The sequence below is a fragment of the Nestor notabilis genome, unplaced genomic scaffold (assembly GCF_000696875.1).
Source record: "Nestor notabilis isolate BGI_N333 unplaced genomic scaffold, ASM69687v1 scaffold28211, whole genome shotgun sequence".
Lineage (NCBI taxonomy): Eukaryota > Metazoa > Chordata > Aves > Psittaciformes > Psittacidae > Nestor > Nestor notabilis.
The window spans coordinates 1-15,983 of NW_009915576.1; the positions used below are offsets into that span (position 1 = coordinate 1).

A 15,983-nucleotide genomic window follows, 5' to 3' on the forward strand; every position below is an offset into this window, starting at 1 on the left:
GGAGCTGGTGTCGCTGGGGGCGGCGCCGGGGCTTTGACTGCGCCGCTTGTTCCCGCAGGCCGAGATGTACGACTGCAGCTTCTTCTACGAAAACCTGAAGGTTCCCACCGTCGCCATGGGTGAGCGGCAGCGGGGGCCGAACCCGCCTCGGGGAGGGGACAGCTGGGGCTGAGGGGAGACCGATGGGACACCCCAGGGGAGGCGCGGAGGATGAGGGGCTGAGGGGAGATGCCCGAGGGGAGACTATCAGGGAGGGGCAGGGGATAGGTCTGCAAAGAGGTCGCTGGGAGAAGCTGAGGATGGCGTTTAAGGGAGACCCCATGGGGCAGAGTCTGGGTCCTTGCAGTAGCACACCCCAATGCCTTGTCAGCCTTGTCAGGCCTCCTAAAAAACATGGGAGTTTTCCATCAGTAGGTTTATTTTCTCACTATTGTGATTTGTCTTGTTTTACCCTTGTCATGCTTCTGTCGCTGTGGAATTCTGCTCTGTAGGTCACTTGGTTATTTTCATCTTGACACCCAAGGAGGAATGTTTTTTTCCTCTTAGGTTGTTTTCTAGGTTCTTCCTATGTTCTCCTTGTACCGAGTGCAGGAAGTGAATTAAAACACAGGCTTAGAAGATGGAAAAACTGGCCCTAGAGTTTGGGGGTATATAAACAGTACGGAAGAGAGTTGCAACATACGAGCATGTCTTTTTCCATATCCCCATATCCCTTTAACTCAGAAATCCTTTTGTTACTTTTTTCCCCCTCCCCTCAGTTCAAATGTGGATTAGATTGAAATGATATTTTTAGTTTGGACCTTCCCTTTTGCATGAATAAACTACAATGTTCTGTAACGTACCATAAGTCTCATAATAGAAGTTGGGGAATAAAGACTACCCCTACCAAGTACTCCATGTAAAAGTTCTGTGATATTTTTGTCTTCTGTGTCTGCAGATAAAGATCTACAGTTTCACATTGTTAAACAAGCTAGAGCTCAAAGTGCCAAAGAAGGTGCAGGCTACAGCGAAGGTAAGTAACAAGCAGACACTGAAGCAACTTTATCAGGTCTCTTAGAGAGCTCCTCTTGTCTCCGCCATCGCAGCTTCCTCATTCCGCTTGTGAACTGCTATGAGACTTTTTTAACTTATTTTTAATATTCCTTCCCTGTGTTTTTTGGAGCATAACTACTTTTTCTGCTTGGAGAGAAATTAATTGGAGAGAAAACCTGATAAGAGAACTTGAGTCTGTTGTGCTCACACCTCTAGTTCTCTGCAGAGAACTAGTTCTCTGCAGAGAGAACTAGAAGATCAAAACTGCAAAATTCGGTAGTTTCTTAAAGCACTTAGTCCTTCATTTCCCATCCCACTATCTGCTTTACTTTCTGACTGCGTTTCCTTCTGCGCTTTGTGGCCTGAACTATTCTAATGCTGCATTCAGCCTTGTTCTTTGTGTGATGGTTCTTCATGTAATGTTTTGTTCAAGAATTAATTACTGGACATAAGTTGTATGTGCTTATCCACCACTCCTCGAATCAAAACCTAAATAACATGTATTATTATACTGGATTGTTTCAAGACTGTCCTAAGAAGTTGTACAAGAAATATGTTAATGCATCTGCAAACATGTTGTCTTTTGCCACTGCTCGTTAGTTCCTTTCTGTTTCATTTTCCTGCGGGTTTTGTGACCAGTCTGGGGACCAGGTTAAGAGTCAGCTGTGCTTTGCTTTGAAGGTTCAGACTGAGACAGAGCAGAAGAGTAGGAGTGCCTATAGAAACCACTGTAGAGCTGCAGCGTATGGTTAGGAAGTTAGTGCAACACCTGAAAGACACAGCATTTACTGTTGGTAGTCCTTTAGTTTGCCAAACATGTATGTGCAGACAGAAAAGTGTGTCCATACTTTCCTGATGGTCAAATAGAGCAGCACGTGCTCAGGCATAGCTTTTCATGTTGACTTTGTTTCTCTGGCATAGCAAGCAGGACCTTAACAGGCGGTTGCTTGGGAAGGAGCTTTCATGTTTGGAGCACATCTGGTGCATTTCCTCTGGAGGGAAGTGGTCACTCATTAATTTGACACAAACACGTCCAAGTAGAGAAGAAACAGATAAACCCTTTATCAAGTGGTGCATTGCAAAGGTACATCTGTGAACCACTAGGTGCTAGTGTTTGCTACCCAGTTTTTACTGCAGGCTTGTGTTTCTCTGAAGATAACACTAAAACTGTCCTACGGTAGTTCTCATTGTGGTATCTTGGCCTGTTGTAAGATTTACTGACTTAGTATTGTTTGTCTAATTTAAAGTCTTCCTTAAGCTAGGTTTGTAATGGTACAGGAAAGCTGGTATTAATCACAACCTGTAAAAGTCTTGCAAAATTACAAGCACTTAACTATTAAGGCATTTTTACGGGCTTCCATGACCCTGTAAGAACAGTGCATTTTTAAAATTAAATTCTTGTTTTCATGTTTGAATCTGTTAGTTTGGACTGGGAAAGTTCTGGTTTCAGCTTCAAGTACAGTAATGACAAAATCGTGTCTTCTAGGTTTGTTGCATAGTTATTGTGGCTCCTCTTTCTCTTGTTTGGTGTCTTTAGTGAAAGCAGGAGGTGAAAGAGAGCCCAGCTTCTGTTAGGTGTTGAATAATGTAGAGAAGCAGTAGCTCTGCTGTTGTGCAGGCTCCTGCATAAATCGTATCTTCCATGTTGGCTCTTCTGTCTGTCTGGGTATGTCTGTGTGGGATTGTCCCTTGCAGGGAGAAGGTCGCATTGTGGGGAGCAGGATTAGGGAGATCAGGTCAGGGGTTGCTGGGAATTGGAATGTCCTCGAGTAAAATGCTTTTCTGCAGGCAATATCCTATAATACTGTATCCTGTATCCTTACGGAAGTCGCTTTGCTGCTGTTGCAATGGATTGAGAATGGATTTATTGTTTGTTTGGAGGATATATGTTTTAACTGGGAAATATGAAGAGCAAGTACTCGGCTGATCATTCAGGGAAAGAATGCAGGCATTGTGTGTATTTTCATAACATTACAGTTAGTTACTTGAACTAATCTGGAGCATTTGAAAGTGCCTTTGTAGCCTTCTTAGCTAGAAATGCCTGTGGCAGCCTCTAATAGAAAGTAACAGTGTGAGTGACACTGATTTGCAGTGTCCAGTTATTTAGTCTCCTAGCTTTCATTCTCATTGGCAGAGGAGCAGGTATTTTGCAGATGGTACTTTACAGAAAATTTTAGGAGTAAGACAAACGCACAAGTTGGAGCTTGTGCCTCCTCTCTTGTAAGCCATGAGCTGAAATTGATGGGACCATAAAGAGTGTCCTTTTGGTCTACTTTAATGTGATCCCTTCAAAGTGTATGAAAACCTGTAACTAAGAGTGTAAGCAAGAAAGGTTACACAGCTTGCATAGAGCTGGGGAGGGATTTGGGCCTTTTTTTTTTTCCTTTGAGCAATTTTTATGCTTTCAAATTAAGAAGGATGAAAATTCTCACAGGAATGTAGGAGAAGGGTGAAAAAAGCATGGCTGTTTCCTGCATTATTGTTTGTTGAGCTTCTGTGTTTTCCTCTACAATTATGCTATTTTACTAATAACAGCTGTTTGTTCAACCTCTAGGATCTTACTCATTACTACCTGTAGAAGTTCCCCAAAATCACAAGCGTTTCACCTGTGACCTGACTCAAGCTGATCGCCTTGCTCTTTATGATTATGTTGTTGAGGAAACAAAGAAACAGAGGTCTAGATCCCAAATAACAGAAAACGACAGTGACCTCTTTGTGGATTTAGCAGCAAAAATCACTCAAGGTTTGAAGAACTATCTGTTGTTGAATTCTGTCTTGGAACTTTCATTTTGTGTAGTTAGATGAGTTTTGTTGCAAGCCAAGCAGAACAGTTTATTGTGAAAAGCATGCTTTTCTTAAAAGCCTCAATGAAGGCTTGGCATCTGAAAACACTAGTTTGGTATCCTTTATGTTGTTTTTCATCTGAGAGTGCCTCGGTGCTCTGCTCCTGGCACATGTATTGTGTATCTTAGTGGATGAATCTTTTGTCTTTGCTGCAACTGACAGGTTGCTTGATGTAGCCAACTTACCACACAGTTCAGAACAGTATTTGCTGTAAGAGATGATGAGATTAAAGAGCACTTAAGAGTAAAAGCCGAACAAGAAAGGTTGGCAGTCATCCGATGGAGCTCTTGAGCAATATACAAATGGGAGTGTTGGACCGAGGCCTCTCATCCCTGTTGAGTCATGCCAATTTGTAACTGTACCAAGTGCGACATAAGCACCTCTGTTACCCTGTGGGCCCTGCTCTGCCGGGGAGGTGGGAGATAGTGTTTGTGATCTACACAGGTAAATGACTTACAGAATCTGGCCTTCTCAGTCTCTGTGCCTTACTGTAATACCGGCTTTGAAGACACAGCCCATATTTTGTAGGTGTTTGACCAAATTACAAGCCCGTATGTTGATTTAGATCACTGTTGGGAGACTGAGATCACATAACAGATTTGCTCAGTGGCTTTTTAGTCTTGTGTAAACAGCTAGCAAGACGGCTGGAGACAAAGCTTGTGCTGAATTCATAATGGTTACTAAATATGAGGGGAACTTCAGAAAGAACACAATATATTGTTCAGTTCAGACTTTTATCACTAGAGTCCCAGACTTGCATTCGTGTAGGTGCTAATGTCCTGCTAATGACCATCTGTTTTACTTCCCATTTTTCACTAGATGATAGTCAGAAAGGTCCCAAGTCCCACCTTGAAATTCTGGCTGAAATGCGAGATTACAAAAGGCGGCGGCAGTCATACAGAGCTAAGAACGTTCATATAACAAAGAAGTCTTACACTGAGGTGAGATCTGAAAATAAGGACTTTCTGCACAAAAGTGCTTTTAACAGCATAAACAAGGGTATCTGCTGTACCCTTTCACACAAAGAAAATGTCTGTCTTTTTCCACTTCTTGTACCCTGCCTTATTAGAGTTACAAACCGTAGAGGAATCTGTTTGTTTGTTGCAGCAAGTTACAAATAACGGGAGCGTTTCTGACTATGACATTTTGAATGTGAAAAGGGCAGCAAGATGTAGTTGAATGTCTATTGTAAAATGGTGCTATTTAAATTTCTGCTGAAATACCTGTTCTGCAAATAAGATTTTCCATTCAAATATCCAATGTACAGGTTTTGGGGGAGATGTTTGCTTTCTGCTGTCTAGTTGCAAATTCAGGCCAGTACCATAACATGCTGCTTTTCATCTTACTTCTTTTTATTATATCTTAATCTCCAGGTGATCCGGGATGTGATTGGTGTGCATATGGAAGAACTCAGCAATCATTGGCAGGAGGAGAATAGGCTGGATAATGCAGAGATGTCTGAAGGAGGGAAGTCAAAATCTGCAGGAAGGTATGCCACAGTTGACAAATTCCTCAGGCATGTCAGTGGGTTGATAACCTGTAATTGTATCCTACCACCTTCTTCTAGTAGCACGTATCAACCTTGGCTGAGACATGCACAGTTTGTTTTATACAAATACTATTAATTTCTTGCTTGAGAAGCTCTGCCTTTATGAGGGATGGGGGAAAAAGGAATTATTAGCTTGCTTTCAGGGGTAAGAAGGTAAGTTCCAAGTGATGCAGGTGAACAGGTAGGTTTTGGTGGAGCTGGGGAATGAATAGTGCTCCCTCTTGTGTCCAAACGCATATGCTGGAGACAGAAAGAGAGAATTTCTTCCCCTTCCCTACCACATGACAGGAAATGCTGTGGTGATATAAATTATATGAGAGAAAAGGTTTTTCTGAGTTACTAAACATGAGGACCCTTTAAAGTTCTTACTGCTGTGAATGCTGTTGTGCTAACTGGGAGCGTGTTTTGTTTATACATTTATCTGCCTGTGTCAAGCAACACTGCACACTGTTCCAAACATTTGTCACTGAAATGAAGATGGAGTCATGACCTAGCAGTATTCTATTTGTGCTTCTTCAGGAGATCTTTGAGATGAAAATGCTGTTGAAACAAACTAAATGGTGACACTCGAAGTGTTTGTTTTCAGCATTAGAATGAAGGTGAATGAAAAGGCCGTACAGGAGATCAGGCTTGCTGGGTTCTCCAGCTGTAGGTAGTGGCTTATGGCAGGTTTTGAAGAGTTAGGGACTGAAAGCCAAATGGGGTGAACCCTTTCTACTGCTTCCTGTTTCATGAGCAGAGAGTGTAAGACTGAGGGGCAGTGTTTGTAAGAACTGTATGAAATAGTGTGCTGAGAGGTGCACGTACCTCTCAGCATGGACTTTGGGCCTTTTGGGGATGTATTGTGTTTCTTAGGGAGATGGAGAGCATTAATAAAAGATCCATCCTCTGACTTAAACCATAATTGGGTCATTATATGTGGTGCTGTGAAACTGTTTTTACTGAATAGACTCAATAACCTTTGTTTCAGGAAGGAAGACAGGCGGTCAGCTTCGGTGGACTCCCGGCAGTCTGGAGGAAGCTTTAAGGATACTGAAGGCACCAGGCACAGGAGAGAGAGCAGCAGGAGTCCAAGTAAACGAAGGAGGAGTCGTGAAAGAGGCAAAGACAGAGCTTCTCGGAGAAAAAGAGAGAGGTGAGCAGACATGGTGACAGTTGAAGTGTGCCTCTGAATCAGGCAGCTGTAGCCATTGTCTGTAAGAAATTAGTGCAGAGAATTGGAGTATCTTTTTCAGTTAAAAAGCTAGGCTCAACTCCACACTGTATAACAAGCCAGCGGCATGGAACTACTCATGCTAAACAGAACATGCTGAGATCATAAACTGTGATCCAGAATTCACCCTCACATCTGAAAGGTGACACTTTGAGCTGCATGCTGCAGGATTAGCACAGTACTGTCACAGGCTATTTTACTCCTTGACCAACATAGGCACAGGGGTACATGTTGTCTGTTTAACCAGTGATGTATGCTTGTCATGTGTAATGCTGATCTCTGCTCTAGTTTGCACTGGGTCTTGACTTAATCAGTAAGATTATTTGTTTTCACCAATACATATATACACACAATCACTTGAGTAGCTTTTCAAAGGTAGATGCTTTAAAACAGTGTTGCTTTTTTTCAGTAGTTCCGGATATATTTCTAGGCAAAAGAAAAATTTAGGCCACACTTCTAATGCCATCAACAAGGGCATATTTGCACCTGCAAGTCCATAGGAGTGTGGGACCTGTGTGTGAGCAAAGACTTAAGCTGCTGGGCAGCAGAAATGCTTCATTGTCCCTGGTGTGTATGGAAGAAATGCTGTAGGTAACTGCAGAGGAGGGGATGACTGCTTATCTCAAAACTGGCTTCTTTTCCCAGTGATGCCATTCATCCTAAACTAATTGCCACTATGGCACTGCATGACAAGGCTTTGATTAAACAGCATAGGAAATAAACTGCCTTAAAGTAGTTTACTTTTTTTCCTTAGAAAAAGGCATCATTACATTTAACGAACACTTTCCATTTTCCAAGTGTTTTTTTTTTCCTTCAGATTCTGTCAGTCAGAGCCTAACAGCCCACACAATGTTTGTGGTTTTGTTTCAGGGATGAAGAGAAGTATCACAACCATAAAAGAAGAAAGTAGAAGCAAGAACCTGATTATTTTGTTTGTCAGCTGTTCAGAAAATGACTTGCACAAGAGCTATCATTACTGCTGTTGTGCCAGGGACAGTAACGCTATGTACATAATACTGGTGTTACATCACGGCTATGCTGGGAGACTTAAAAGCATTACGGTTTGTCAGGATGGAAGCAGTGTACATCAGAAAATGTGTATAACTGTGACACCAATGCATCTCTTAATAACATTGATCTCATCTATGAGACAATACTGAGTTTAGCCTCACAAGGCTGAAGAATGAAATCTGGGAGAGGCTGTACTAATTTGCCTTCCTGGCCTGCACACAGTGGGTATAGTACTACACCCTGGAGACTGGGATCAATTACAAATGGAAAAGGCATGCAGAGAGCTCCCCTCGTACCCTCCCACCTGACACTGTCACCTCTGGGAGCAGGGTTCCAGAAAGACAGCACTTGCTGCCTGGTTACCATATGAACCAGAGGGGAGAGGGCACATTTCAGAGTTCTCCAACAGGCTGAAGTGTCTTCAACCACAGCTAATGGTAAAAGGACCATAATGGGAAAGCTGCTGTTCCCAGCTGTTCCTCATGCTCAAAGAAATCGAGGATCAATGTCATCTGGCAAAGATGATGAGAATATAGCTCTCTACAGAAACTAGTGGGGAGGCACCAAGGATACATTGCTGACTGCCATTCTCAAACACCAGGTGCATACCCATTTACTTCTAGAAATAACTAGGAGGAATTCCCATCCTGTAGACTAACATGTAAGTGTTAGAGGTTGATAAAACTTGTAAGACTTAAGATATGCAGGTACATATTAAGGGCGTGCAGGAAGATTCACTTAACTTCGGTGAGGTATTTATTATATCAGTTTCCAGTTAATTCCTCACACAATCTACTACAGCAAGGTCAGTCATCATCAGCCAAGCTTGGTACCTCAACAAAGTAAGCAACTATAAAAGAACAAGCTTTCAGACTCATCTTTCCTACAACACTCTTCTGTTTGATCGAGTTGCCAGGAGAGGGCACTCCACAAGCTCCTGGTTTTGGCCACTGCTGTCAGTGGAATCTCTCTAGTTTTACTGTGTCCTGTCTCTTACTTCGACCGTTTCTGCAATTAAGTTTGATTAGGTGTCACTAAAAAGCCTAGTTTTTAGAAGATTTAGACTTCTCTGCCTACTGCAGCTATCCAGCTCAAAACCACACTGAACTCATTCCTCACCTACATGACAAATGCAGTAGCTTTGTCAGAAAACAAGATGTATTTTGAAGCAGATCCTGAATTAGACAAGTCTATCTAAGAATGGAAAAAGAGCCTTACTTAAGTTATGAAAGGGTCCTAATTAGAGGGAAACCAATATGGAACCATTGCAGTTCTTTTTTGAGTTCATGTTTCTTCTACCAGCTCAGCCACAGGGTTCTCGTGAACTTCCCTTGAGGCTTGGTAGAACTATTCATTTGAGATAGCGTATTCATGCAGACAAGGTAGTCAAAAGACAAGCTTTGTGTAAGAGTCAAAAAAAAAAAAAGGTTAATGCTAGCAGAAGTGTAATGAGAAATGCACCAAGTACAGCTGACAGGTCTTCTCTCGGTTTAATTCTGTGGTTTGCTGCTTTTTTTACGGTCACTCACAAAGTATAAGTAGGAAGAGCCATGCCAAAATACCTTTTTCTCAATATAAACAGGTGAGTGAAGGTATCACTCCCTAGGTGTGAGCATTAATATTCGAGAGGGCCACTGAAGGAAGAGTTCAGGAGTCGGATAAAGAAAAGAAAGTGCCAGGAGAGGGTCATCTTTTATGTAATGTGCAAATAACAGTCCTTTGAACACAGATTATTTTCTTGCACGTTTGTTTCTTCCTTTTTTTCCATTCTCTCACCTGGTGCTGAAGAGTGGGCTTGATCAAAACAGTGTTGAGGCCTGGCTCAGGAAGTTTCTGAGCAGCACCATGCCAGATTGTCTGTCCCTGGAAAGGAATAAATTAAATGTTGTAGAACAACACTTGGAACATGGTAAATCTTAGTGTGCTGGACAAGATAATTGAGGGTTATATTAATTTCAAGCCAGAGCAGGGTGATTAAAAATTGGTTTGTACTAATAAATTGTCACACTGGTAATTAACACAAAACAAATCAGTTCAGTTATGTGCTTGTGCATTTCTGAGCCCCTGTGTTTGTGGACCTGTGTTTGCATGGCAAGGTTTTGGTAGTGGGAGGGCTACAAGGGTGGCTTCTGTGAGAAGCTGCCAGAAGCTTCCCCCATGTCCAGTGGAGCCCCGATGGGAGCCAAGCCCCGCGGTCTAAAAGAGGGACCCGCCACTGGCCAAGGCTGAGCCCATCAGTGATGGTGGCAGAACCTCAGTCAACCTTTACTCCTGTCGTCATGACTCCATCCAAAGTGAAGATAGACTACTCACCTGAAATTAAAGGTCTATGGAGAACCCAGAGGTGACTAATACATTAAAATTCCATGTGTGGATTTTTACTTACGCTTCCTCTTTAATTTTGTGGAGGAATACTTCAACTTCCTCCTTTGGTATCTCTCCATCGATACTGGCCAAATATGAGTAAAGAAATGAGAACGTTTCGAAGGGAATGCGAGCTGCTCCACCTTCTGGGTCCTTTGTTAAGATTTCACAGGCATGTTTCACTGAACTCAGCAAGGACTGCAGGGGGGTTCAGTCAAGAAATGAGAGGAACAGTATCAGAGCCACGAGCATCCTTTGCACACCATGACAAAACCCACACTGTAAGCAATTAAGAGTGTAAAAGATGAAGGCTTTGTCGTTGTTGCCTAGCTTTCAACCTCAAATGTACCCTCCAGTGCAGGCCCAGGGATGGAAACAGTAATGAAGTTCTACTAAAGTCAGGAGTAAAAAATACCAGAATCCTGTGATGTTTAAAGATCGCACAGTGTAGCCTGAGCCCTAGCTCCCATATGGCCAAATTGCTCTCTGTTCTGCTGCTGTAAAAGCTCCATCGTCACTATACCTAGTGATACAGATACGTGTACTTATTATCTCAATGGATCTAAACGAGTCCTCAGCAGCAGTTAAGACAGAAAAATATACAAAACCCAGAAAATTGCTAGTGGTTTGATTTTTATTATGACATTATAATATGATATGATATTAACTTTTAGGAGTGCTGATATTTACTGTTTTCCTTATTTGTGTGCAAGTCCCATTATAGTAGTTAGTAGAAAAAGCTCTAAGGCATAAAGCATTTCAGACATATTCCAGTTTAGTCAAAGCCCAATAATGTCCAAGTTCCCTTAAAAACAAACATGCTTCAAGGTATTAGTTCCAAATATACTTTGAAAAAATCCTTTATTCAGTACACTGCCCTAGCAAAGTGCCCAATGGGTGCTGAGTTACATGGGGAAATACGTGGAAAAATTCAGTATGGAGCTTCACTGAGTCAAAGACTGTTTGGATGCCATTAAAACGAACAAAAAATCACACACAGAGGCCTTTTTTAACCCAATTTGTAACATTTTTGCTATAATCTTTTCAAAACATACCCTTTCCTATTCATTAACAAGCAAGCAATGCCTTTGAAAAAAGGTAAGTATTTCGTAAGGGTAGAACAGCAATATTTTAAATAAATACAGTATCTGTTCAATATGTAGAACGCAGGCCAGAGGAGGGACAGTTTATAATCCTTGAACAGCTTATCTAGTGTAGTTCCTCCCCTGGGTGGCCTTTCTGGGGAAGGAGAGGCAGCTGCCTATATGATGGCAGACTCTATCTACCCCCTGCAGTTTGCTACCCCTCTACAGCCGCTCCTGCCATTCCAAGCGGCTGCTCTCTCACAATGCAGCAAAGTTATTTACATTGCTTTTGCCACCTTTGAAAGACAATTTAACCTGCGTGGTCATTTCTCCAAGGCTGTGAAAACACACCAGTGCTTTGCAGAAAGATACCTCAGATCAACGGTGTTCTTATGAAGTTCAGACTTGTCTACTCTTGTATCTTAACTGTGACCTTATTTAACAATAAGCATAATTTACAGCTAAGGAAAAAGATTCCTTGTGTGTGTCTTCCTCTCTGGTTTAGGAAACTGAAGTTTAGGTTTCATTACATAGAGCTGAAATCAAATAATTGACTTAATATCTGAAAGGATGGATAGATGGAAGTAAATTTAGCCTGTCTTATCTCCATCAGAATGATGTTCCTGTCACTCTGGTTTTGATTTTTTTTCTAATAAGTAATATTGCTGTTACTTTTTTTAATTAAGAGCCCAAAATACAAAATCATGTTGGGGGGTGGGACTGGAATCAAGAAATACACAGTTGAAATTAATCTATGTATACACACACACACACACATCATTCCATCGTCTGGCCAGGTCAACATTCAGGACTTCCAGAGATTGCAAGATTGTCAAAATATTATCTAATAAGCACTTTCTTTTTAGTACCCCTTCTTCCCTACTGCAGAAATCATTAGCAGCATTATACTTCATAAAATCATCATCTTAGAGCATTTTATAATCGCTTATTCTGTTGAAATGCTCTGCTGAGATTTTATTACTGACATTAAAAGAATTAAATTTAGATTTAGTAACATTAACTGCTTCTGTGAAAATTTAATTGACTGCACAATCAATTATAAATTGATGTTTTAATTTCTCCCTCCAGTTCTCCTTCGCAGACATTTATACTGATGCCATAAGCACCATTAATTTGATGCCATAAACATTATTCCTCTATGATCCTCTCTCTCATGGTCCAAGCTCCCTGCAGACATGCTTGCTCTTCTAATGCCCTCCCAGTAAGCTGAGGACTTAGCTGCCTTTCTGGTTAAGCTTTCCTGATCAAAAGCTGATGGGGAACAGAAGTAAACACACAGGCCACTTTTCCAGCTGCTGCAAAAGCAATCCCCAAGTCCAATTGTTCTGTGATCTACCTCAGACATGATCATATATGACCATTTGCGTTTGGATACGAGGGCTGCTGCTGCTGCTGTTAACATACCTTGCCGAGCATGCTGCACCCAAGTGCCAGAAACTTCATCCATTCCACCTCCTCGCCAAAGTCATCCAACTGCAGGATAACTTGTAGTTGCTCCTCTGGCAAGCACAAGTGCTTCCATTTCTCCTTCAGTTCTGCAACATTCACCATGTCTTTGGGAGAAAGCTTTAAACAAAATCATGGTACCACAGTAAGAACTCTGAAAACCAGAATGAAACTAAGAACACTTTCCCTCCCCAAAATACACCAGATACTTGACAACCAGTTTCCCCAACCAAACCCGACACATCAGCAGTCATTGACAGGATTGTGCATTTGGTAAAGGCTCCTTTATACCTGTTTGTGCAAGACTTTAAGGAGTCCTAGGGTCAAACCAGCATCTGTTTTCTCCATTGCTAAAGGCATTTCCAGCCTCTCCTTCACAGGAGGGGTCTCACCTTTTGACAACGCTGAAAAGTACCTAAGTGAATGGGAAGAGAACACACTTCAATGCCTATGGCCATTGCAAGCTGCACAGAAAAAAGCTGTTACACTCCAGTGAATGAATCCACACACTCCCATGCAGGAACAGCAGCACTCAGCAAGCTGCCCATGCGCACAACTCTCATCTCCCCATGCCCAGATACCACCTCTCATTTTAGTGGAAACCACAATCCTTAGGCTTTACACACTCCTTTTTAAGACATTCTAATAATTCTTCAAGCATTTAACTTATTTGTGCATGATATACTCACCCCTTCTTGGCAAAGGCAACGATTTATTAACATCAGAGTGTGCTTGCAAACCGAAAACTTGCTTTTCCTGTTTGACTGACGAGCACCCGAGGGCTCATTTGCTTAACATTCCCCTCACATGCTACCCAAGAAGCACAACTGGTTATTTACATTGCAACTCTCATCAGCATTTCTGCTATCTCTGTCCACTCCAAAATAAACTGTAAGACTAGAGCAGAAAGGGAGTTAGATTTAGATCCTTTTCATTACAAGGCCACCACAGCCCTAACAGCAATCATGTCTGCCATAGCTGACAATCTGGCGATTGAATAGTGCAAGCAAAACTCAGTTTTCACTCAGTCAGTAGTAGGCCTAATTTAAGGGTTTCTCCATTCATCCTCCCTCACCTGCCCTGGCACCCATGTCCATGCCAAGGCTACCCCATGTTGTCCCAGTACTTGCCAAAATGCACAGCAAGCAGCACGGCAGAGCTAAGCGTGGCTGTTCAGAAACAGAGGCATGGTATGTGTGTACATATAACATGTTACATGTATATACATAGAACATCTGGGCTATTTTTCAGCCAGATCTATTTCCCCTTCTGATTATTCACAGGGACAAGCACTACTACATTGGCAGCAAGTGTGAAGCCACAGCTTTGCTCTACTTCATGTGGCTCCCAGGTCCAGACCTTGCTCCGCCACAGGTGCTCTCACACCAGAGCATATTCCAGAAAGAGCGATGTGCAATCAGCAGCAACCACTTCCCCCTCTGCAGGGATTCCTCCCACCGAGCAAGTGCAGTCTTCAAGCAGAAGCTGGGGTACGGCTGGCAGCATGGCCATGGCAGTGCCACACTGCCCCTGCTCTCACCAGCCACATACCCTCGTAGGCTCAGGCTGCCTTCCATAGCATCTGCTGCTTCCGACTGCTCAGCTGGGGCAAACTCACTGCATATCCATCACCCAGAGGTACGCCACATCCCACCTCCATCTCGTTCCCAAGGCAGGCCATGCCGTTTTGGGATGGTCCCGCTGCCTTTCTCCACACTGCAGCTGTAGCAATTCAGCTTCAGGGCTATATTTTCTCTTTAATGGACAAGCCCCACTCCAGCCTGGCTTTGTCAACAGCCTCCCCTCCCTCAGGTACACATTACAGAGGTTTTTCCATCCCCCCAACTGAGAACATCTCACAGATAGATACCTTTCAAGAGCTTGTCCACACGAACAGGAAAAAACGATAGTGAGCAGTTGAGGTAAAAGAAAAAAGAAGCTAAAGAAGAAATATTTAAGCATCTTAAATCAACTTTACAGTGAGAGGTTTATTATGTGTACTATCCCCTATAAGTTGCAACTTTTCAGAAACTTTTCCTATTTCAGTAACATTTAAGGACACTCCTTAATTTTGTGTCTTGTGGAAACAAAAAACTGAAACCTAAGCAAGCTTAAGAATGAGAAAGCTATTTTCTAGGTTTCCCTTAAATTACAAGAATTATGTCTCGCATGAGAGAAGGAGGAAAAGAAAAAGAAAAAAGAAAAATATCTGGTCTTCAGGGCAGAGAAATTAATAACAAAAAAAAAATTAAGATGCATTTTTCTGTCTGGAAACCAAACTATTCCAGAAATATGCCAGTCCTAAACCTCAGTGAAACATATCAAGTACTACACCATTTTTAAAAGGCCCAGATGCACGCAGGCAATATACAGGTTGGATTAGAAGTCAAAGCCAGCTTCACTGTACAATAAACAGCAGTGAGATTTTGTGTGTCCATATACATAACACTACATTGTTATGTGAACATTATACTTACGCAGCTGACCACTGCAAAACATCATGAGGTTGAGTCCTAATAGCAGCTTTGGTGAATTCCTTCAGAATATTAGGTAGCTCGGGGGGGATTCTTATCTGCTCAGCACAAAACATGGTTTCTGGAAGAGGCATGGTTGGTTTGTGTTCAGTCATACGGGCCTGAAAGAAATAATAAGCCAGCAGTTCACAGATGCAGAATGTGAATGAAACACTGTGTGTGCACATGGGGCTCACCTGCTACCCAAACTCCCTCCTGTCCTACTCAACAGCTTGGGCTACTGGAGAACTGACAGACTCAGAAGGGTAAGCAGATGGGCACTGTGCATCTCCAAACAACCTTGGTGTCAACACCGAGTAGAAGACTGGAGTTGGGACCCCAGCCGCAGCTCCGGTCAAGGCTTTAACACGTATCTGCAGATTGTTTTAAACTGATTTTTTTCCTCAAGCCTACCGCAGTACGAACTTGTCAGGCTGGTAGTGCAGACAAGTCACACCACTCATGCCAGCGTGAAAGCTAGCTGTGGTGACAACTCACTACTGCACACCAAGGAGAGTACTGCCGTTTTTGTACAGACGCTGGAGTATGCAGACTACCAAGTTTATACTGTGTTTACACGTTAAAACAAAACAAAACCCAACCAACCAAAGCCGCAGGAAAAAGCTACTAATTTGTGCTCTGGGCAGACTTCACATGAAAACCTTACACTCTGATGAACAAAAAGCGTGCTGCAATTATGCACGGTGCTTTGCTCATACAGCTCTCCCGGTAGGTCTGCCCCACTCAGCTCTCTTGCTGAACACAGAGATCATCTCATGTCTCCCACCCCTCCTTGCTCCTACCTTCTACTTTTCCGCTCACTCACCCCAAACCAGCCCCAGGTACCTGGCACAAAGCTAAACCCAACAGCTGCAGGCGCGCAGGTCAGGCTGCCTCAGCCACGA

General features: G+C 42.6%; 2 protein-coding genes across 2 annotated transcripts; one reads left to right on the forward strand and one right to left on the reverse strand.

Annotated features, from left to right (window-relative positions):
* The first annotated feature begins 30 nt into the window (after window positions 1-30).
* SNRNP48 (small nuclear ribonucleoprotein 48kDa (U11/U12)) lies at window positions 31-7,779 on the forward strand. Its single transcript, XM_010024223.1, has 7 exons — window positions 31-119; window positions 938-1,012; window positions 3,587-3,775; window positions 4,696-4,817; window positions 5,250-5,365; window positions 6,396-6,560; window positions 7,509-7,779. The coding sequence occupies exons 1-7, from the start codon at window positions 65-67 to the stop codon at window positions 7,546-7,548; spliced, it is 762 nt and encodes a 253-aa protein (XP_010022525.1). The 5' UTR covers window positions 31-64; the 3' UTR covers window positions 7,549-7,779.
* A 1,669-nt stretch (window positions 7,780-9,448) lies between these two features.
* On the reverse strand, window positions 9,449-15,173 carry ROPN1L (rhophilin associated tail protein 1-like). The gene is made up of 5 exons (XM_010024222.1): window positions 15,043-15,173; window positions 12,857-12,980; window positions 12,524-12,685; window positions 10,036-10,211; window positions 9,449-9,512 (listed from the first exon to the last, which is right to left on the reverse strand). The coding sequence occupies exons 1-5, from the start codon at window positions 15,171-15,173 to the stop codon at window positions 9,449-9,451; spliced, it is 657 nt and encodes a 218-aa protein (XP_010022524.1).
* Between the last annotated feature and the right edge of the window lie 810 nt (window positions 15,174-15,983).

Bases quoted from the DNA above. Each gene is read 5' to 3' on its own strand.
- SNRNP48 (XM_010024223.1), top strand. From the start codon at position 65: ATGTACGACTGCAGCTTCTTCTACGAAAACCTGAAGGTTCCCACCGTC. The intron at 120-937 runs GTGAGCGGCAGC...CTGTGTCTGCAG, and splicing joins GGTTCCCACCGTCGCCATGG to ATAAAGATCTACAGTTTCAC. The intron at 1,013-3,586 runs GTAAGTAACAAG...TTCAACCTCTAG, and splicing joins AGGTGCAGGCTACAGCGAAG to GATCTTACTCATTACTACCT.
- ROPN1L (XM_010024222.1), bottom strand. From the start codon at position 15,173: ATGCCTCTTCCAGAAACCATGTTTTGTGCTGAGCAGATAAGAATCCCC. The intron at 12,686-12,856 runs GTATAAAGGAGC...TTTTGTTTAAAG, and splicing joins TTAAAGTCTTGCACAAACAG to CTTTCTCCCAAAGACATGGT. The intron at 10,212-12,523 runs GTATGTTAACAG...ACCCCCCTGCAG, and splicing joins GGTGCAGCATGCTCGGCAAG to TCCTTGCTGAGTTCAGTGAA.